This window comes from Camarhynchus parvulus, chromosome 4 (assembly GCF_901933205.1).
Source record: "Camarhynchus parvulus chromosome 4, STF_HiC, whole genome shotgun sequence".
Classification (NCBI taxonomy): Eukaryota; Metazoa; Chordata; class Aves; order Passeriformes; family Thraupidae; genus Camarhynchus; species Camarhynchus parvulus.
In genome coordinates, this window is record NC_044574.1 from 58,869,956 (window position 1) to 58,892,461 (window position 22,506).

A 22,506-nucleotide genomic window follows, 5' to 3' on the forward strand; every position below is an offset into this window, starting at 1 on the left:
AATCAGACCTGTACATGATATAATTAAATCAAAAGATTGCTCACAATTACCCAGGTTTTTTGATTCTACCCTGCCAACAAATGTTGCTATTTCAAAGACAACAAAGGTATCTAACTTTTGGAAAGTAATTATAAAAGTGGAAAAAATCCTGCACAAACACAGATGATGAAATTGTCACATGTGTGCTGAGCTGGCAGGAGATGACCCTGAGTGGTGCAGGAACACAGATTTACCAATGCACCAAATGCAAAAGCAGACAACTTAAAGCCAGTGCTGGTATTCCACATGGAGAAATTGAAAGGGAAAACCAGACAACGACTAGAACTGCACACTGGAGTCATGGAAGTGCTTCTCCAGGGAAGGAGGAATCCTGCTGCTTCATTCACACACCAGCCTACATTCCCTTCAGCTGTTTAAGAGATCACCTGTGCCCCTCTGCCTAAGTGCACACACAGTGGAGTCCCTGTACTTCCCAGGACTGCCTTGTTTCCATAGATGAGGGCGGGGGAAAAAAAGTATTAAACAATATAAACCTTTTATACAGATGAAATCCAATATGCCAGCAGACTGGACCTTCCACACCCAACTTCGCTGAAGAATACTATTCCTGACTGGAATTAGACTGCTACATTTCTGAGACTTCTATGGATGAAAATGTTTATTTTGCCTGATACAAGGAACCTTACCTCCTGTACAAAACTTTTTTCATAGTTACATCTTGAATAACCATAAAATGAATGTAGCATGATGCTTTAATATTCACTGGCAATAGCTATGTTTAAACATACAGCTATTTTAATTGCATTAACATATAGCTATTTTAATTGCATAATGCACATTCGTAGCATAGAAATAAAAGTATTTGTCAGGAAAAGCAAAGCTACAGATTATTTTTATAGCTATCTTTTCTAAAATAATTTATGAAAGTGATTTTTGCTAAAAATTATAATACTTATAGAGTTAATAGACATCCTCCATTCAGAGGTTATTGTATGGATCTTGTTTTGTATATAGATAATAATCTTCAAAGAAAAGCCACAAGAAATAACCAAATATCAGAAATAGAAATTGAAGTAACAGTTCAGAGTCTGAAAGAGTCTGAAAGTACCGATATTAAAAATTCTCAAGTTCTGCAAACATCCCACATCAACCTGGATTGCTGGAAGCATCTTCATTGGTAAGGGGACACAGCTCCATCTGCATTCCAGCTTTTTAAGACCACATCCAATTCTATGAAGACCAGAATCTCAAAGTAGATGCTGCACACATTACAACTCTGATGTTGCTGGTTAAGCCTGGTTTACATTTTACCCTTCTTTCTGCCCTCTAATGTTTTTAACATATTGAATGAGTCAGCTGTTATCAGGAATACACAACTAATGATCTAGCAATCTATTACTGGCAATCCCCACTTCTAAGCCTTAATTCACATAGACAGTAATGATTTGCTGTAACACTTTTTCAAATACACAGCTGTGGAACCAGGAAAAACATCACAGAGATTTTTCTAAGATAACACACAAAAAATCCAGTACATTCCACGTTCCAGGCTGTAACCCCGTATCTATATTTGACTAATAGCAAGAGTTTTAAGAGACTGAAAGTAACAATTTTTTCAAAACCAAGTTTTGTTTTTTCATCCATCTCACAAAGCCTGAAGTTCTGAGCATTGTTGTGTGAGAGTTGGCAGGGGATGCTGCTTTTTCAGTGTAGCCTGGTATAAGGTGGAATTGCTTGTGCTAAAAAGTAATGCCCCATATCAACTGATAATGATCCTCTAAATCTCACTGGAGATTTTTCTTACCTTAGACAGTTCTTAAAACTGATTCATTGTGCCCCACTAAAATTTGTATTGGGGTAAATGACTGCTCTACCCTTCCTTTCCATTATGCTTTTCATGGTTCTGCCATGTTTACTTTTGTGTATGGCATCTTTATGTATTTAAACATTTCATTTGTTTCAGAAAGCATCCCAGCTTCCACGTACTACATGTTCAATTATTTGAAAATTAGATTTCAAAACTTTCAGTCCAGCACAGTAATCTCATCACTTTTCTAATCTGTCTTGCATTTCCCCCAGTACTGAACAAAATGGATAAACTCCAAATCATGAAAGGACTAACTATGCAATAAAGCACTAAAACACTTAAATTAAGATACATTGTGGAAAGCTGTCTTGACAGATCTCAATGACTTCATTATCATTGAAGCAATCTAATTCTCAAAAAGCTGAGGCTCATCAAAGCTGTGTGAAATTCAGTTATTATCTATTGATTAATAGTTTCAAATTAATTCTTCCCAATTCAGACATCCAACTTTCAGTGACAGGACAAAATAGATTACTTTACCATGCAGAACAGAACTTCCTTATTGGGATTTTTAGCTATTCCTAACTATCAGTGGGAAGCATAGGGCTTTTTCCTGGGTTTCACCTGGTCTTTGTAAATGTCTACTTTTCATGCATGATACAAAGGGCATTTAAAATGTCTATCAGCTTGAATGCAGTAATTATCCCTAGGTCCAAGACATGAAATTAAATTTTTAAAATAGAAAACTGTTCTAAAGGAGAGCACCTAGCATAACTAAGACTGTGAAGTCAAGAAAAGATGCCACAAAAATCTAAATTTTAAAGGTTCTATCTGTTTCTGTGTCTGAAAACTGCTGCTAAAGGTTTTGGAGTTCTGCATCCAAACCACATCTGAGCATCTATCTCTTTATATTCTCCCAAGTTCACTTCCCATTCCTATTTCCTGTAGGTCTTTCAGAAGCATGGGGGAATCAAAAATTGTTAGGTATCAGCTGAAGTTTGCATCCTCCCTTTTGCTCACATATTGAATGCTAAAGATACAATTTGGAAAAACTAAAGTAAGGATGCAACAGTATGTTGCATTTGAGATTTTTCTGTTTTGTTGGGGGGACTAATTATAATTTTATCTTGTTTAAAAGCTTGTGGGTTTTACTCTTATTAAGCTAATACTATAATTCTTATTACACACATATTTATAAAATTATGAATTTAGACAATAATACAGTTATTGTCAACTGCACCTGTATAAACTGAAAAACATTTTCAGATGTCTTAGCAGTTAATTCATGGAACTAAACATAGTATGCCTGAATTTTAGAGGTACATAATAGTGTTTCACAATGGTAAAAACAGTCACTTTTCCATCAAAATCTGGACTGTCTCAGAGAAAAATACCCTATCCCCCTACTGAGTTATGTTATTACAAAACATGGTATATCACAGACTAATACAAAATACCAACTATATGCAGAAGCAATAGATGCACTTTGGAGTTCTTCATATTGCCTAGAATGACATCCTGATGCTACCATTTAGCACATGATAACATTGCATCAATCAAAATCCAGTGTTAATTATATACCATTCTGCTTTTTCTCTCAGAGCGAACACAGACAACATGCAATGACCTATTTCAATTAAAATACACATTTTATAGAATTAAAAATAGGTCGGAAATCACTTTTAAATCAGCTATCAGCCTGTCAATTAATGCTCTGAACCCCTGCTATTGACCCAGTACTGTACAAGCTGTTATTATGCACTGTCCTACATATCATCTGTTCCCTGTGCTGCTCTGTTCCAGAAAGACAGACAGCTGCAACAGAATATCGCTGTTCAACCTGAGGACCATCTGACTTTAATTGTAGCACACAGCTTGATGTGGGTCTGGTTATGAGAAGCTGAAGTATCACACTGTAATAATCTGGAAAAGCAGAAAGCTGCCAACACGCGGCTCAAACAGGGGCTCGCGCTGTCTGGCTGCCTGACGGGCTGCAGGAAATATGATTAATGAGCAAGGTATAATGATATCAAGAACCCGATTAGCACCACAGAAAGGTCACAGATCAAAGTAGTATGCATTTCATGAGCTCCAATCGTTGTATAAGATCTGGGGACTTAAAGAGGTAAACTCAAATGCAAAGGGGAAAAAATATCTGTGTGTCATAGCTTACAAAATGAGCACCTGGAATACTGTAATCCCTATTTTGTCTGAACCAGGGAGACAGCAAGGAAATATTAGCTGAATACATCAGCCACATTGTAGCAAGCTTTTCTTGATCATATTAGTGTGATCTGAGCTTTAAGCATTGTCCCTAAACTATTCTACTTGAAAAAGAAACTATGCTGATTTGATGGTGATGGTATTCAATCCACCAAGTATTAACAAGGAAAATTTAATATTTGCATGTAATTTTCTCAGCGTTATTCCACTGCAAAAGTGGCAGATCACAGAGGGCATCATCCACACCAGCCAGGCCCACTACTCCTGGATAAGTTTAACCGTGTCAGACAGAAGCAGTTAATGTAATTCATTGGCAGAGAGGTTTAAATTTAATGCTACCAGACTGACCAAAACTTGGTATCCTAATTACAGAAACAGCATCAAGGACCTACAGCTGTAGGTCCTACCCGTTTGGTAGGACACCTGACATCATTTGGATGATGTCTGGCACACTTTAATACCAATGCTTGATAAATTATTTCTTACTTTTGTAACTAGCTTAAGCCTTTAAAAAAATCAAATTTTTTTCTGTGTAACTAATACTTGAAAACTGTAAAATTTCACATTGAGAATATTGCGCAAGTGAGAGATATCAAAGAAAGGTGCAAGAAAGGCAGACAGGAGCAGCAGATTGGGAAATGAAGGAAGAATGAGGGAATGGTAGGTCAGAGCATACAGGGAGGTGAGGGTGAGAAAACCTGGCCCATGGCTTGAAATGAGGAAAAATAATTAAGAGCTAAGATCTTAGACAATGAGGAAGTGGGAGATTAACTTCACAGTGGGGAAAGCCAGATCTGTAACTAATAGAATAAAAGTATATTTTAATGCAAAATCTAAAACACCAGAGTCATGAGAGATCAAGGTCACCTTGATAGGTGTGCCTTTGACAAGTCTGCTCAAGAACACAGCCTTGCATCTCCCAGGTTATTCTGAAGCACGAGCACATGCCAAGCTCACAGAGGTGTCAGGCTACCTCCCCTACCCATCACCACAACTGTGAGAGCAAAAGCTGAGTTTCAATATGGTTTGCCAAGTAGTCCTGCTAAATGTTACTGTAATTCATATCTCATTTAAATAAAATTTGCACATACATATGGATGAAAGAAAACACTAAATCCATCCAATATTCTTTGTGATTCTATGGTGCATCTACCACTGCCTGTAGGAATCTTGGCCACACAGCATTTCTGAAAACCATGGTATCATGTCACCAGTACAAGTGCAGCGTAAAACATTCTAATTAACTTCTGAATCACAGATTTCTTCTGATGTAAAGGTTCTCCAATGTTACGAAGCCTGACGTGCCACCAACAACAAAACTTCCTCGATTCCCATTTCCTAATTTAGGAGTATCAGGATGTTATCCTGATAAGCCTGGTATCTGAAAGGTTTTTGAGAGTTTCCATGCCTTAATTCATTATTTCCCAGTTAGCTGGCTGCCACATGAAAAGTGCAGCCTTGTATTTCAAGATTTGCTAGGAAAAGCTTCTCTTATTTAATTCAGAATGCCATCAATGCAGAACTGTTTCATTCTGAGGAGAGCCTAACATAGCTTTTGAGAATGTGCTGAAACACCACCAGTGATAATGTAATAGCTATTTGGTAATTCATTTCACTGCCCAGAGGGCACAGTGAAGATAGGCAGTGCTAACAACTGCATTTCCCAAAACAGGGAAGAGAACAGTAACACAGGTTTGAGAATGAAGCAGGCAAAGGAGAATTTAGTTTTATTTTCTTGTAAAAAAGGCTCTAAAAAATATCAGTTTAATAGAAGAAATGGAAGAGGTGGCAGAAGATTGAAAATGCCTCTTTGGAGTTATACGGACACTAAAATTAAGAAATCTCAAAATCACATTTAAGTCACAAATATTTTTATGATCAAACAAACTTTTTCAAGCCTTCTGTAGAGTGATGATTTTATTAGCTCTTTAGAACCACAAGAGCTGACATAGAAAAAGGGTAAAATCTCCTGTACATTTAGATCGCATTCAAACTTTTTTGAGCAAATCTAAGACTGAGAATACTACATTGCTTTTTTCTTCCTACATTTGTAAATCTGTATCGTCATACCATTTCAGACATAGTTCTGTGTAAATTATAAATATATATGGCAGGCAAAGATGCAAATTATTTCAGAAGAATCTTGCAAGACAGAAGTGACTGGACAATAGAAGAGAGCCATCTTACCAGTCTGTTTATGCGAACAAATTCTTCTGGGGTTTTGGCCCATGGTGGAAGTTCAACATCAGACACCACTGTTCCATCATCCATCACTCCCAGATTGTAATTGTTGCTGTTGACAAATATCTCTGGGAGGTAATAAAATTCAGGAATCAATTCCTGTAGATAAACGAAAAACAATGCCATGTTATAAATTCTGTCAGAGGATGCACTGTGTCATGTTAAAAAAAGTAATTATTAGGATGGAATTAAGCAAAGAGAATATATAAAATTCTCCCACAGACATCCCCCTCCTTCCCTGGAAGGGTCCCCTTCCGCACTTTCTAAAATTCAGACCTGTAGATATGATGACTCCTTAGCATGCTTTGAATTTTTTTTGTAAATTCCAAAATACCTGGAGTTATGCCACATGTTTCATAAAAACAAACAAACAAAAAACCCCACAAAGCTGAATAGAGTCAATATTTTTCTCTCACATTTTTCTTTCACATAAAGTTAATTTACTCAATTATGTGTCCAGTCTATAAATTACAGGGAAGAACCACACAAAACCTCATGCACAAGAGACAAAAAGGCAGGGATTTCACATAGTTACAAGATCTGCACTAAATTCCTTGTCAGGATCATCATTGCTGTAAACAAGTGATGTTTTTGATGTTCCAGGCCTGTTCTGAACAGGACTGGAACTCAGCATTTACACCTCCCTGGCTGGCCTGCTCTGGGCATCTCTGCTGGCACAGCTACCACAGCTGAGGAAAAACAGTACAGGAATTGTGATTTCTAAGTCTACTCAGAAAAACAAAGTAATAGTAATGGCTAAACAAAACTTTTATTAAGCAGAAAATGACACATTCTAGTGCAAAACTGAATATAACATGCTAAGAAGGAAAATTACTCTCAAACCCATAAGGATTTTCTCCTGGATATGTGGATTATTTCCTTGTTTTGCAAAGAGATCTGCAACTTCCTAAGTTGTCATGCATTTTATAAAATACACAGTAGGTAACACATAAATTTATCCAAGTTAATGGGATTAGAACCTTATTTATGCACTTTCATAAAAACATCTGCAATGTCTGGGTATAACACTTAATAGAAAAAGCCCATAAAGACATAACACACATATTTCTGCCCTATATTTTAAAGGTAGATTGTTTGGGTAGGTTTTTTTGGTTGTTGGGTTTTTTTGGTTGTTTAGTTTATAAGGGGTATTTTTCTGGAACTTGATGTTGAGACTTAAATACACCCAACAAACCTGGCAATCTGATGGATTTAGAAAAATTGAGCCACTAAATTAGAGAATTTACTTCCTTTGTAAAGAGGGGATCAATACATGTAATTGCTTCAGGAAGTGTATTTCATAGCAAATGAGTGGTGTAAAATTGGTCTTCCACACAGCAAGTGCAAGCTGCAGGCCACTTGAGAAGTAGGAAAAAAAATCAGACTGCCTCAGTGGCTTTGTCTACCGTGGGTGGAGGATGTGGCCATGCCAGAAGATCAGCAGATCAGATCTGAAACACAGTCCTGACATGGGTCAACGGCTCACTGGCCTCCAAGATAGCCCCTGAGGGCCAGCTATGGCATGAGCAGCTTTCCAAATGGCTGAGTGCAAGGAGGAGGTCATCAGATTGCGGGCAAGGTCAAGCCGAAGCAGCCAGGGCAAAGACAGGAAAGATCAAGCAGGAATTAAGCTATTATCACCTCCATCCTTGTGTGAAACACTGCTTGGCTTTGAATTGTACATCTTTTTGTTTACAGTCCCCTAATTAACTAGGGTAAAAAACATGCTTCTGTACCAAATGCTCAAGAAGTAGTTGATAAAAAAGAGATCTGAAACTATTTCACTGCGTAAGAACAAGAATGTAGCAAGGATAAATGCTGTAAAAAATAAAGTTCGTAAAAAAAAAGTAACACTGAGGTTGCTACAGTTTTTATCATCACAGAAACCAGCAAAGAAAAAGCAGAGACACGGGGCTATTAATTTGATAGCAGTATGTGCCACAAATATGAAACCATATCCTAGTTCTGAGCACTTAAAATACAAGCTCATTACATATGTTGCCAATGCTTTTATTTCTTCTTTAAATATGTATCTGTACAGCTATTCATTAGTTTCTTTCAAGATCAGAAAGCATTTGGCTTTCTAGAACACACTGTTTTCATTAGGTTACACAGAAACAATATGCTGGAAATGTCAAAACTACCTGTAATTTCTACTAGTTTGACTATTAGAAACTTTTCATAAAGCTTTTCATTACTCCAGAAATGAGTTTTCAGAAAGTATTTCACTGTCACCATTATGATACATTTCTACAAAAGGAGTTTCTTTGTTATGTGATTTTCTTCTCTTGGCCATGTGCTAACATTTACCCACGGAAAAAGGGAGTGCAAACAGACGCATGTGGCCATTGGAAATGAGCTGCATTTAGAATCCACTTTTAATGCCTTTATACAGGTGAAAATCATAACATTAGTTAAAGTTTTTCCTAAAACAGCAAAAATCACAAAATATTAATTTTTATCAAGTAAACAAATGTTCTTCATGTATTTGGCAGCAGCAGTCCTTAACAGTCCTCCTCAACTGTTTTTGTGGGGTCTTCTTTCTTAAAATGTTCAAATCACATTTTTAACTTCAAAAAACATTTTAATCACAAATTTAACTAACATCAAGACAGCAGATGCTGACCCACGTGTGCAACTCTAGAAAACAGAGCTTCCTGGACACATGAGAATGTTAAAAAAAAAATGCATGCTTTCACACAAACATCACATGAAGATCCAGGACCAGACATGAGAGGCCAGAGTGAAGAATCCCTTAATATCTCACCTGGAATAGTGACAAGGACTGGACTAACATAGGGAAAACACAACCTCTGCATGGATATTCTGGTCAGCTTCTTACAGCTAAATGGTTCTGAACTAATCCATGCTTCTGATTTGTAAAATCATCAAGCATGGGGTCTGTAGTTTTGTCTGCACAGGTTTTCCTTTGGCTATTCTGAAACTGCTTCCTGGCAGCTCAGATGAATGGTCCCAATGGCCGTTTTCTGGAACCCAGTAAATGCGAGTTCCTCATTTGCGCTTCTACGCGCCCTTCCAGGTACTACAGACATACATGATCAGCACATTCTTCCTCAGGGATCTCTTTTTGCAAGCTAAAGGATTCTAGTCAGTTTAGACTTGTTCCCTCTGGAAGTCTTCCTTCCAACTAAAAATTTTGGTTCCCTCCATACTTTTTCTAACTCTGCTGAGTGAGTCCCTTCTAAAATCTTCAATACTCAGTGCATGTACAGAAATGGTAAAACTCTCCCACCATCTCTATGATTTGCTGATGCTCTTGTTTTAGGACTTGTGTTTGGAAACTCCTTTTTGAAATTTCCCTGTTGGAATTCACCATTTCTACAAGGGTGAGACACGAGATCCTTACGGTAAGCAATACTTCAGTTGTTTTGCCATGCTTTTCACTACAACTGAAAAAGAAGCATGTTGTCTTATACATCAAGAGTTCTCTCATCATTATGGTGCAAGGATTCCATATCACCAGAGTTTCGTACCTCCTCGATGTTTCTCATAAGCAGCTCCTCTAAGCACTGACTCTTCCTGGTCCTTGCAGCAGCCCTGACTCCAGGTCCCACCAATCCACTCTTTTATACCACTTGTTCTTATTGGCCACAGGTGTGGCCTGTTAACATCAGGCCTGCTCCTGATCTTTAGTAATTGGTTCAGCTGCAACTCTTTAGGGAATAAGATTACATTCTATGCCACCTTCATTTACCCATACTGTACCCCCTACAGGAGCCCACAGACAATATCAACATAAATCTGGCACTCAGTACATACTTAAAAAAAACCCTGCTATATCAGGATTCTTATTAAAATAGTTATAAAATTCTGCATAAAACAAAAGTACAATTTTTCTCTAACAAAAATTGCCCTATAGCACATGAAAACAACGATTCCTAAGGAAAATTCACTAAGATATTTTTTTACAAAAATGTAATATCAACAGGATGTCAGTTTACCAGTGGTAATTTATTTTCATACAGGCCACCATGCAAAAAAATATTAATCCTAGATACTTTGTTTCATTAATGCAATTAAATTTTATTTTTTCTTTTGTTTAGAAAGTGACAGATGCATTTTAAAGCAGAGTTATATGATCTCCAAAGATGTCTAGAAACAATGACAGATCCCTAATCCTATTAAACATTTATAAGATACCAAATTTTCAAACTAAATTATTTCACAATCATGTTAAGCAATATTAAGCCTATATATAACCTGTCAAGCAGAATAATAAAAATGCATATTGGAAGTCTAGACTTTTATTCATATTGCCACACTTTATTTCTTCTGTTAGGGACTTAAATGGCATTCAAGAAATATATACTAATCCATTAAATTAACTCAAATTTCATTTTTTCATCACACTTCAATGAAATAATTTTCAAGATTGTTGGGAAGTATAATTTCTCACTACCCATGAGTTTCCCTCCATCTGCTATATATGTGTTATTTCTCACTAAGAAACTGTCAACTAAGAAATTGTCTCAAGACACTGCCTGAAACTCTGTCAACCTGTAAGAAAAATATTTTGACAGGTTTCCATTAAAATTCTGAAGGTAATTAATGAAGAAGCAAATTCTGCCAATGTTTAACCGCTCTGTTAAAGTTCTAAGTGATTTTACCTCGAACATTTTCTAGTTTGAGAAAAATACTAAACTTCTCAGTAATTCACAATTAAGCAAAGAGAAGCACAAAAAGTCCAGATATTTATTTAGTAAATTAAAGAAACATATGATAACCACAATTAAGACCTGATTGATTATTGATCAATAAATAGATTTTATGGAGTCAACATCTCATTGGATAACAACCTGCATCCTTAAAGCTCTTTAAATCCTGTTACTCTCTCTATTTACATATGTATATACATATACACATATATACACATATGTTTGCGTATATATATATATACATATACACACATAATTATTTTACTTTTTACTTAGAATCTAAGTAAAAGTATTCAATGGTATATATTGAACATATTTATTTACTAGGTAATTTGGGTTAATTTGACAGTGAAACAGGAAAAAGTTGCATGTATAACTACATTCTTTCTCCTTTGGACTTCAGAAAACTTGTCCATAACTTACTCTAAATTTGTTATTTAAACACCTACACAAGGAGTTCAGAGTAGATACTGAAACGATTTGCTTCATTTTCAATACAGACATGCCTGGCTATAAAAGCGGCAGATCACAGATATTAGATGGAACTTGCTGATCCACACATCTAGATGGCTTTATTTGTAACTACTGTAATTCCCACAGATTACTATGTACACTTCTGACTGACTTTGGAATATATATTCTTTTTCTTTTCCTTTTAACTCAGAGAAGTATTTCCCTGTTATGGATCTCAGCACAATTTTACACAAAACCAAATCTTTTAAGAAAACCAAATATCTGCATCCTAAATATGTTAATTTTACTACACCAGTTTATGATTAAAATTTGAATTTCTAGGTACTTGCTTCTGAATTTTGCTGGTCATTGCTCTTTTTGTGACTACTAAGACATGAAATTTCTCCTATAGAAGGGTAATGTTGCCAGTTTCACAGCAACTTTATTCAGTAACTTTTGAGACTTTAAATACAAAGTTTGATTTAAAGAAAAACTGTCTGAAATTATGTTATGCTAATAAGTTTCACAATAAACTTGCTGAAACAGCATTTCTTTACCTAAAATTCAGTTGTTTTACACTATGAAGATCACAATTTGCCAAATAGACCTGTGTGAGATACAAATTCAGATATTCAGTACCATTCCCCCAGCCTTACAATAGCTGCCACAGCTGTGTGTCATATCACGGCACCCCACAAATTAGTGTCCATTTTATGGTGGAACAATCTAGAACAGTGTAATTGGAGTTTACTAATGTTTTCTTTAATATTATGGTCTCCTAGCATCTCTTTTTGAACAAAACTAATCAAATTCACCAAAAGCAACTCAAAGCACATGAAAAAGAAATAAGCACAAAGCAGCAGAGGAAAAGACATGTAGAACAGCACCTTGCTCTATACTAGTGACTCTAGCTTGGTGAAAAATTGTGAAAAAAAATCAATTGAATTAAACCAATCTAATTTTCTTTTCAAAAGGAAGCTGCAGTAGTGGATGGTGAAAGAAAAGGTAGCAAGGTGTTGCTTTACTTTTGAGAAAGACCTCTGAGACTGTCCCAGTCTCCCATGACATTCCTACAAGCAAACTAGAGAATGGAGATGAGATTGGGTTACAATAACGTGGGAGTAGCCAAGCTGGAAATCCATATTCCAAGAGCAGTTATCAATAGTTCACTGTCAGACTGGGAGGACATGGTAATGGAGTCTGCCCTGCTCTTAATTCCAGTCAATAAGCTCAATAATGGCCTGGCACAGAAGGTGCAGAAGTAAAATTCCAGATGACACTGAGAAGGCTACACAGCTGTTTGGAGGACAGCAAGAGGATTTCAGATGGTCTTAAAATCTGTATATATGACACTAACAACAACAACAAAAAACTGAAAACAATCAGCAAACTACTGTGGAAAAAGGGAAAACACATGCAAAGTGCAAATTCCAACATGGGTTACAATTATGCTGCTGTAAATATAATGAGAAATAGACTTATTGGAACAAGTTAGGTGCTAAACCAGAAGGAAAAAGTGCTTCTGAACAAGTGCAGGAAAATATTGCCAGGTTATCCAGGTTTGCTTTCTCTGTGGTATTAACAAAACTAACCAGGATTGTTTGCACCAATAACGTAAATTAAGAAGTAACTGAGTTACTTCGTCATGCCTATATAGTACTTTAAATTTATCAAGTGGTACTCTCACAAAACTGAAATACATTCAGGATTCTTTAGTGCAGAATATTTAACTTAAAAACACACAGTTAATCATTTAAAGTCACCAGTCCTGAGCTAATTAGTAAATAATGCCAGAGTGGTAGTGAGACACTAGTAAACTTCCAAAAGATTTTTAATTTGCATTGCTCAAATAAATGGATAGGGAGAACTAGGAAATTGAATTTTATACCACAAATCACCTCTAGAAATCAAAATTTGTGAAGTTCAAGCAAAGGGTATTCTACAGAGGAGCACTGGTTTTGTGCTTTGATCATCGATCCGAGGTTTTCCCAGGATATTGACACAGATTGGTTGTCAGCACACATATACTTCAGCTTTCTCTGCTGAAGTGATCCCAGCCAGCAAGAGCTCTTTCCAAAGCCAGCTCCTGTTAGTCCTCCAATCTTAGGACAGCAGCATCAGTAACTGCATTCATTCTTTCCACACAAGAAGCAAGGAGAAATAATTTCTTGTAATCAGCTCAATGGTTCTAAGCGTCACAATTTTTTCAGCTGCAAGGGTAACAAACTCTTCTTTTTCCTTTGTGCCCCCTACTTGCTGGTAACTACAGGAGCACAATCAAAGTGTTCCACTTTGTTCAGGCTCTGCCATGCATGAGTCAACTAAACACATTCAAGCAATAGGAGGCTAAAATATTGCAATTTTGCATGTAAAACATGTATTCTGCATTTAGACATGTATTTCACAAACACTTGCAAGTAAGAGCATCAAGTATCAGGAAACTTGGTTTTCACAGCTGTAATGAAATATGGGGAATACAGGTACTTCCAGTGAAGATGGAAACATTCCGACATTTTCCTTTCTAATTCTTTAAACATATCCTATGGAAATCTCAATGTCATCCCCCTTCCTGGTTGCTCATGCAATCTCAGTAATAGACTCCTGTAGTACTCTTAGTACTCACTTGGATGCTTCACAGCAGCATCATGCAATTCACAGCAATTCAGTCTCAGGAAGCTGTAAGCAACTCCAAGAGATCATCCTTTACAGTAAGGATGCCTCTAAAGGCAGTACCAGCTTGCACATATATGATTTCCACAAGTTACCTAAGCATTTCTGAAAACCTTTCCCTACACTGATTGCCAGGGAAACGTTCATTAAGCTTTTATTTCTGACAAACATTCAGCTTTTATTTTTCTGTAAGGAAGGTTACTTTGATTCTAACCAAAGTCCTCCTGATATTTAAGACCACAAATTCCTATCCCATCCAGCATGGGCAGCAGAGATTTTTTCCTTTTTTTCTTACAGTAATATCCATGTAATAGAACGACACAAGCTCCTCCTCAATCTGATATGCTTTAGAAGAAAAAGAAACATAGCTACTCACTCCTTCCCTGCATTTTATTTTCAAGACTTTGCATTCTTATCATTGTTCCAGTGTGGATTCTCTCCAACTAGCCCGCAGCTATGGGTGTATTCCAGCTCAGACCAAATTAAAGCTGGGCAAAATTGAAGGTTTTTGTCATACATTTTGAAAGTTACATTATTTTCTGTTGATGTATCTTCCATGAAATGTTACTCACTATTGTTATACCACAATATTGCTAATTCACATGCACTGGTGATGTACTAGAACCCTAAATATTTTTTTGTTTTTCCCCACAGTAGATTGTTCCTTGTGTTATAACTGTATGAGAACCTGCATGAAAATTACAATTATTACTTTTCCGTAATAAACTTCACCTAACACTTTTCTAAAATAATTTTTCCCTTCTGCAAGAAGCATTACCCATTTCGCTACACTTCCAGTGCCTCCCAATCTAATAGCAATGGAAATTGAGGCCTAACCTGTTATTATCGAGAAGAATTCTGCTCAGTACATCTTTCAGTTTTAATAATGAACTGCTGGTAGCTATTCTCCAAATACAGTGGATTCTTTTAGACAGAGTAATCCCAGCTCACTCATAAGACAATGTAAAAAAGTAAGATCATCATCTGCTTCTTCTCTGTTCATAAGGTCTGTTACCTTTTCTCATCAGCAACTGTGATTGCTTTGACATAATCTCCTCTGGATAAACATGTGTTTCATTTGCTTGTCTCCAAGCTATCTTCCTGGCACTTAAACACAGTCTGATTATTTGCCTAAGTATTTTTCTGTGAATTGTAGTTAAACTCACCTCATAATTTCTTTGCTCCTTTTTTTTCCATATTAAATACTTGATTTGTCCATTACTGATATCTTTCTCCTTCTCAATTTCTCAAAAAAACCCAGAAAATGCACTCTGAAATTCCATCTGCCAATCTTGCAGGTGACAAGGAAATTAAGCCCATAATGACCAATTAAATTTGAAAAAGATCTAGCATGTTTGTAATTTATAAACTCTTCTTTCCCAATTTCATATAGACATTATATTTTTTTCTAAGTGGAATTAACTGCACTAGTCACTGATTGCCTTCAATTCTCACAGACACAAGACATCCCTTTTTCCACACTGTCAGTTGATAATTTTTGCATTCCAGTAATTTGCAAACCAACCCTTTTCTAACTGCCTGCTCACCACAAATATGAGTGAATGATTTTGTGTCACTTAGGTCTCTGGCTTGTTGCGTGACATCCTTGAGCTAGACCCTGATTTTCTCCAAATTACACTTGTCCATCCTCCTTCCATTAAAAAAATCCAACTCTGATAATAATCTAACTTCTTATATCTGATCTTTCCCACCACTGCCAGCATCTTTGTCTTCTTTGTTTTCCTCCCCAGTTCAAAATATTTCAGTCTCAGGACTAAAAATGTTTGCTATAGTTTCACAGAAGAATTCACTGAAATATTCTCACAAAAGTAAAACCACGTGTCATCTCCCTTGCATCTTTTTCCAAATAGTGGGATGGCTCCCAGTCTTCTTCTTTCCATCCTACACTCCCAGCTGCAATAAAGGCAGAGGCAGTATAAATCAGGAAATGTTTTACCTTGATGTCAGAAGTGTCACGCTGACTGTTGCGCCACGCTCTTGAAATAGACGAAAAAGTCCTATCTGCATGATCAAACTTCCCACCTTGCAGATTTAGGAAAAGTGTTGTGAAGGGCTCCTAAATACATATGAAAAGATTAATTAAAAAAAAAACCCAACAATTCATGTCTTCAGAAATTTCAGGGTAAGAAAAGGACTTTATTATTCTTTTGGGTTCTGGTTGTGAATGATGCTATTTTTCTGGCAGACACATGATTAATAGCAAAGGGTTAATTCTATTATTTCTATTATTTAAGAATGAGAAATACAAATTGATCCTTGTTTATTCAATAAAATGCTTTTTAATCTTATTCCATGCATACAGATACTCAGATAAAGAACAGCAAATAAAACCAAAAGAAAATACTCAAAGGCTGAAGTAGAAACTACAGTTTGTGTCAGTTCTGACACAAATTGCTCTCAACAACATGAACAAGCTCAGGTGCCTTAAATCTTTATTAAACTAGCATGTAACAAAAATAGCGTGTTTTACTTTGTTCAAGGTGATCTGTTAATCTAAAAGGTAGCATCCAATACTAAGACCTTCAGGACTGTTATTGTTGCATATATAATTTATGATTTAAAAAAATTATTGGAAGATTTAAAAGCCTCGTCTTAGTTAAAGAACACTTAAGCACATATTAGTGGATAATTGCTTGAAATTAGCTAAGCACTGTAAATTACTTCAAGGATTTATGTATGCTTGTACATTCTAACAAGCTTTAATTAATGATGTGCTGCTAATGCTTTCCCAAAGAAATTACTTCCTAGGAGATAAATCACCTTTCAATTTTATTGAAAAATGCATTGTTTAACCAATACATTATCAATATGTAGTAGCACAAAGTACTTCCATATAAATTGTTGCAGATTTTTAAAAACTAATTATTTACATCACAGATCTTCACGATCATCAGAAATCAACTCTCAGTCATTAGGAGGGGAAAATTAAATATATTAATTAAGAACTACAAATGCTTGGTACTTGTTCCAGTCAGAAAATATGCAAGGAAGGGAAGTTAACCATGTTTAAAGAAATACGTACACTAAAAAGTAATTTTTAAGGAGAAAAAGCTTTAATGATTTGAAAAGGCTGTACCAGAAAAACTAAAACTTTCTGCTTGAACTTTGGAGCACATTTCTCCTATGCTACTGATTGCAATTACCAGAAAATTTCAGTACTCTCATATACCCTTCAGCTTTAGTTTCGATTTTTGTTGTTTTAATTACCATTTGAAGGAAAATAATTTTTTAAAGATATACTTACAATCCTTAACAACCACGTGAGTGCAAAACTTGCTGTTGAATAATGAGTGCCATAGTGAAATTTCGGGACCTGATCGTCTTCCCATGATTCGTATCTCTCGGCAAAGAACGCTGCTCTCTTTGGGTTCAAAGCTCCAATAGGCTGTGAGATGGGTAAAAATAAACTCATTAAGCAAATAAGATCAATGTGAATACTATCATATCATAGTCCCCTTGCTCTTTTTTGGTAACCAGAATTATTGGCATGCGTGGAGAAGACTATGTTTGGTGCTTTGCAAAAGCAGATGTTGGTTCCTGTAAGCACCTGAGGAGATCTGTGTACTTGGAACCAAGATTTCATGCACACACACATGGCTGCTTGGAAAAATCTCCTCTGCATTACTACAGGCTCCATTTACTGCTGATTCAAGTCACTGACTCCATCCAATTCACAGTGGAATGTCTGGGACAAAGTGTTGTTTAACTTGGGTGCCTGTGGATATGTGTGCATGTTGGATACACTATTAAGCAAATAGTAAGCAACACTGAGAAACATTTTTTCTGACATTTTTTTGGAGAAAAAAGTAGTGATTGATGGAGTGGCAGAATATTAACAGCGGACTTGGAATTTTGATATTACTATTCTTGTTTCTATGCTTTCTATTTTCCACCTCGAGCAAAGTTTTACTTAATTCATATAATTTTAACTTTAGAAATAGACAAATGAAAGATCAGAATTTCTATATAAAACATTTATATAAAAGAAACAACATATGTATTACCAAAAATATCTATCACACTTTAACCAATACTATTATTCTTTGTCCAGTGCTTACCTAGAGTGTAAACACCCAGGGATTTATTTAAAAGTAGGAAATATAATATTTTGCTATCTATAGCTGTGTATTTCCTCAGCAGACTTTTGTATAAATTACTTGAAAGAACATGAGTACAGGTCGCACAAATCACTGAGAAACCCAAAAGCGAATTTAGCAATTCCACATGTAAAATGCTGTAAGAGTTCTAAAATATCTTTGGATATATATGCAAAATATGTGTGTAATACAATTTTGTATACAGATATAGCACACTGTTTGCATGTTATTAATGTAAATTATGTTCATCTGTATGGACAATGGGTGCATTCAAATATAAGCAAAGAATAAACATGAAACAATATTTCCTTCTCTCTCTTCTTCAAGAATAAATATACTTAAGAATAGACTACAAGGTGAGGAAAAACTAAAAGTCCTTGAACGAAAGTATCACTAACCTCATCTTTCATTTAAGCAGAGTTCAAGTGAAAAACTCTCTCTGCTATTGAGATTATGATTATTCAAATAATAATTCTTCTTTGTAGCTCACGTGAAATTTGGCATACAAGCTTCAAAGTATTTTCTCTTCTAGGACAGATTAGATCTTTGAATGACCTAAAATCTAATCTTACATTTTTTACTTAGAGCAGCTTTCACATTGCAGTAGGATAAAGAAAAACATCTTAGGTTAATTACTATTTTTGCAGTTCACTAATTTGAAATATAATGCTTTAAAAGAAGCTGTTCCTGTATAAAAGGATTTTTATCTGATTTAGCAAATTTATTCCAGGGAAGTATGAAACTGACTCCAAGAAGTCGCTTTGTTACAAGAACCATTTTGGAATCTCCATTTGTACTGATTTTCCCTAAAGGCTCAGTTATGCTTGAGGAAGAAAAGAAAAAAGAAGGTCATTTGTAGACAAATTATACAAATTAAAAATAGGAACAGTGTTGTGCTGTATGGTTCTGTAACATTTAATGTATTCTCTTTATCTGCCTCTATTATTACTCTGCAAATGAGTATAGCCCAAATCAATAGTTATAGAATTACATTCCTTGAATATAAAGCTAAACTCAATTAGAATTGATTCCATTCTCTTTCCAAAAAATAAAAAAAAAGGTATCATGCAGAGATCTATATAGCCAGAATCCACAGTATTGATTTTAGCTGTTATTGTTACAGTTGGTTTCTGAAGCCTGCAACAGGACAACTATCAAGACATGTCACATTTATTTGCAAGCAAATAAAAAAAAAAGTCCCCAAATGAAAAAAGCTTAGGGGAAAAAAAAAAAAAAAAGAACTGTGGAGCTGTGCACTGACAATGATACACTATCAGCTTACTCAGAGAAGTTACAGTGGGAATACACACATTGAATTATACATTACACGAATGCACTGATTTATTGTGGTAATAACATCCACCTCATTAAAAGATTCTGCTTTGCTGCAGTTGGAGGGCTACATATTGTTTACTGCTATAAATTAATGGCAGTGCACAGAAGACTGTAGAGCCCTTCTAACAATAGATCTGTAATGACAGTGCTGTATATCACAGCTTCCCCAGCAGCTTCATAATAAAATGGAGACAATGTATTGGGCTAATACATTCTACCAGGCAGGCCCATATTTTTCTGACAACTGCTTCTAAGGATGAGGTGATTCTACTGTGTTACACTGCACTGGGCACAGTTAACTACAGAAAAAAGGAGAAAAAAATTTAATTGAAATTTCTCAGTTATTTCATATCACAAAATTAACAGGAAATCATGATTACACACTGTATTCCCTCCCCTGTGGGTAAATGCCAAGGGGAAAAGAGGAACTCCAAACTAAGCTGTGCTAGATGTAGCTGGGAGACCACAAATTTACACTGCTCAACTCAGTTTCACTACAGCTTCTAAGGAAGAATGAGCTGAAAAGCTTTCATATCCTGAAATTCCAGAACATATTTTATTTGCAGCACCTCTTTTCCCAGAGGAAAATCAGATTTTAGTTCACCAATAAAAAAATGTTTATTTAGATGGAGAAGGGAAAATGAAAGTAGAGAGTGAGAAATTCCAATGACCAAAAACAATAGAGGAAATTATAGGAGTAAAAATGAAGAATGAAATCACTGATGGCTGCAAAGTTTTCAAATCAAATTGAAAAATGGATTATGTGTATGGCTTTCAAGTCAGAGTCCATTTAAAAAGATGATCCAAACTGGGGCAAGAACTGGGGTAAGATAGTTTTTGGTTTCACTTTTCCCAAGGCATGATCACTTGTTTTTTGGCCCAAAGTGGTTGTTGTAACATGTGCTACAGTTATGAAAGTAAAAAGCCATTCTTAACAACGCAAAACAACTCAATGATATTATTTTTTCAAGTACTCTTAAATATAGGAATACCTCAAAAAAAAAAAATTTCACATTTTTACCAAGAACTGAATATAGTAAATCTGAGTCTTTGGACCAAGCTTGCTTGCTTCCTTTGAAACATAACAAAGAAAAATGGTTTGCTGAAAAATAACTGAATAACCCTGACTCTTATCATCTACTCTGTCAAATCTGTCCAGACACTGTGGTGTACAGTTTTATTTGTTAGTTCTTATTCTTGCTCTGTGCCAGACATTGGAACACTGACCCATCTCGCCTCTGCTTCCAGAAGAGGCCCCACTGCACCCAACAGAAGAAAGCAGAATGTTCACTGCTCCTCTGCAGAAGGCAGAATTTCTCCTGGGCTCTGCCACCCATGCTCAAGAATACATAAATTTTGGAAAATTGCTAATGATTTTAAATAAACAGATTTAAGTCTTCTAAAGAAAGAATTACAATATGACTTTTTATAGTTCTACATTTAAGAAGGTAAGAGGTGCTTCTTACGCCTATCTAATGTGCTTTCATATTTTAAATAGCGTTGCTCTAAATATTTCACAATTTCATTATGAAAAAAAGGAAAGGAATTAAAAAATAAATTTAAAAAAAAGGAAAAAGAGGGGAAAAAAAGAAAATTATTTTTCTTTGTGATTTCTTACACTGTTTTCTCACCCACATATAACAAGGTATTTGTATTCCTGTGAATACAATTTTTTGTGTTACTGTATCGTGTTTAGTAGCATCCTTGCCAAGCATGATGTTTGTTTCTCAAACATCTTATTTTCAAGATGAGTATCTGGTTTTCATTACTGATATTTTTCATATTGGGCCTAAAGGACCAGGGGGACCCTTAGGTCATCTGATATAGCCTTGAGCTTGTGTGACAAGAGGTTAAATGCCTTTGCATTGTATGATTTTGAGTCCAACTATTCACACTTGATTACAGCACAAGCTGTATTTGGCCAAGCCGCTTTCCAGAAAGGCATCTGACTCCTGAGTATGTGGACAATCTGCTACTTTTCTTGGAAGCTTTTTCTTCTGATAACTCTTACCCTCATTCTAAAAACTATATGTATTTCAGTTTGGTTATGAATTTACTGATGTGTTATCAAAGAGCTCTTACTAAGCTTCTCTCTGATATATCACAAAGTCTCTACGTGCCCAGTATATTCTGAATTTAAAGATACTTACAGACTATAACTAGGCTTTTTAATAAATATAACAAGTTCTTGTTATAACAAGCTCTTCAGGTCTTCCATTTTAAGGCATTTCTTCCACCCCTAAGATTTCTCTGCTTGCCCACTTCTCAGTGTACTCTAGCATTCAGGAAACTGAAATGTGTTCAGTGTTTCATTGTTGGTTTTCTCCATAAATATGCCAACTGCTGGAAACTCTGCTGCACTCAAACCTTGCTAAGTTACTTTGTGTATCATCAACATAAAATTGACTGAACTAGCCAATAGTTGCATTATTGTCAGTAGGACAGCCTCATCACTGAGTAAAATTTTTTTTCCCCAACAGAGATACAAAGACAAGATGCAAGGGTTTAACTAAACCCAAACCTTATTCACTTAGGTCAGCTGGAAAATATCTGGGAATAAACTCATATAGTGTAGATCATTACTCTCTCATCTGTCATTTTGGGGTTTGAGAACAGCCAAAAAATGCTATTCCCCCCTCTCAACCTAGTCTCACTCACTGCTAGGCCTCACCATTCTTCCTCTCAGACAACTGGCTATGGTTTTCTTAAAAATTAGGTCCCATCTTATTAGAGGGTATCTTACCCTTAATACATATCTAACTCAAATTAATTGAAGAACCATATCCCAAAGAAAACAACAAACACAATTATCTGCTGAACGGTTTGAGCTGCCCTCATTGATCAACCAAAGTGTCCTTGAGGTGTAAGATTTAAAAAATGGAAACCATTTATCATGGAGAAAAACAGTCCTTACCAATTCATTCACAAAAAAACACTGGTTTCACAGCAGATGCTCCCCAAAACCTACATCAAAGACTAGGCT

General features: G+C 35.8%; 1 protein-coding gene across 6 annotated transcripts in view; it reads right to left on the reverse strand.

The window, feature by feature from the left end:
- The window catches only part of LRBA (LPS responsive beige-like anchor protein), a 367,939-nt gene that overhangs the window by 84,465 nt on the left and 260,968 nt on the right, over positions 1–22,506 (reverse strand). For all 6 annotated transcript variants that reach the window (XM_030947121.1, XM_030947122.1, XM_030947120.1 and 3 more), the window contains 3 exons: positions 17,336–17,476; positions 16,028–16,147; positions 6,218–6,370 (listed from right to left, as the gene is read on the reverse strand). In XM_030947121.1, coding sequence (XP_030802981.1) covers positions 6,218–6,370; positions 16,028–16,147; positions 17,336–17,476 — 414 coding nt within the window. The remainder of the gene's footprint in view (positions 1–6,217; positions 6,371–16,027; positions 16,148–17,335; positions 17,477–22,506) is intronic.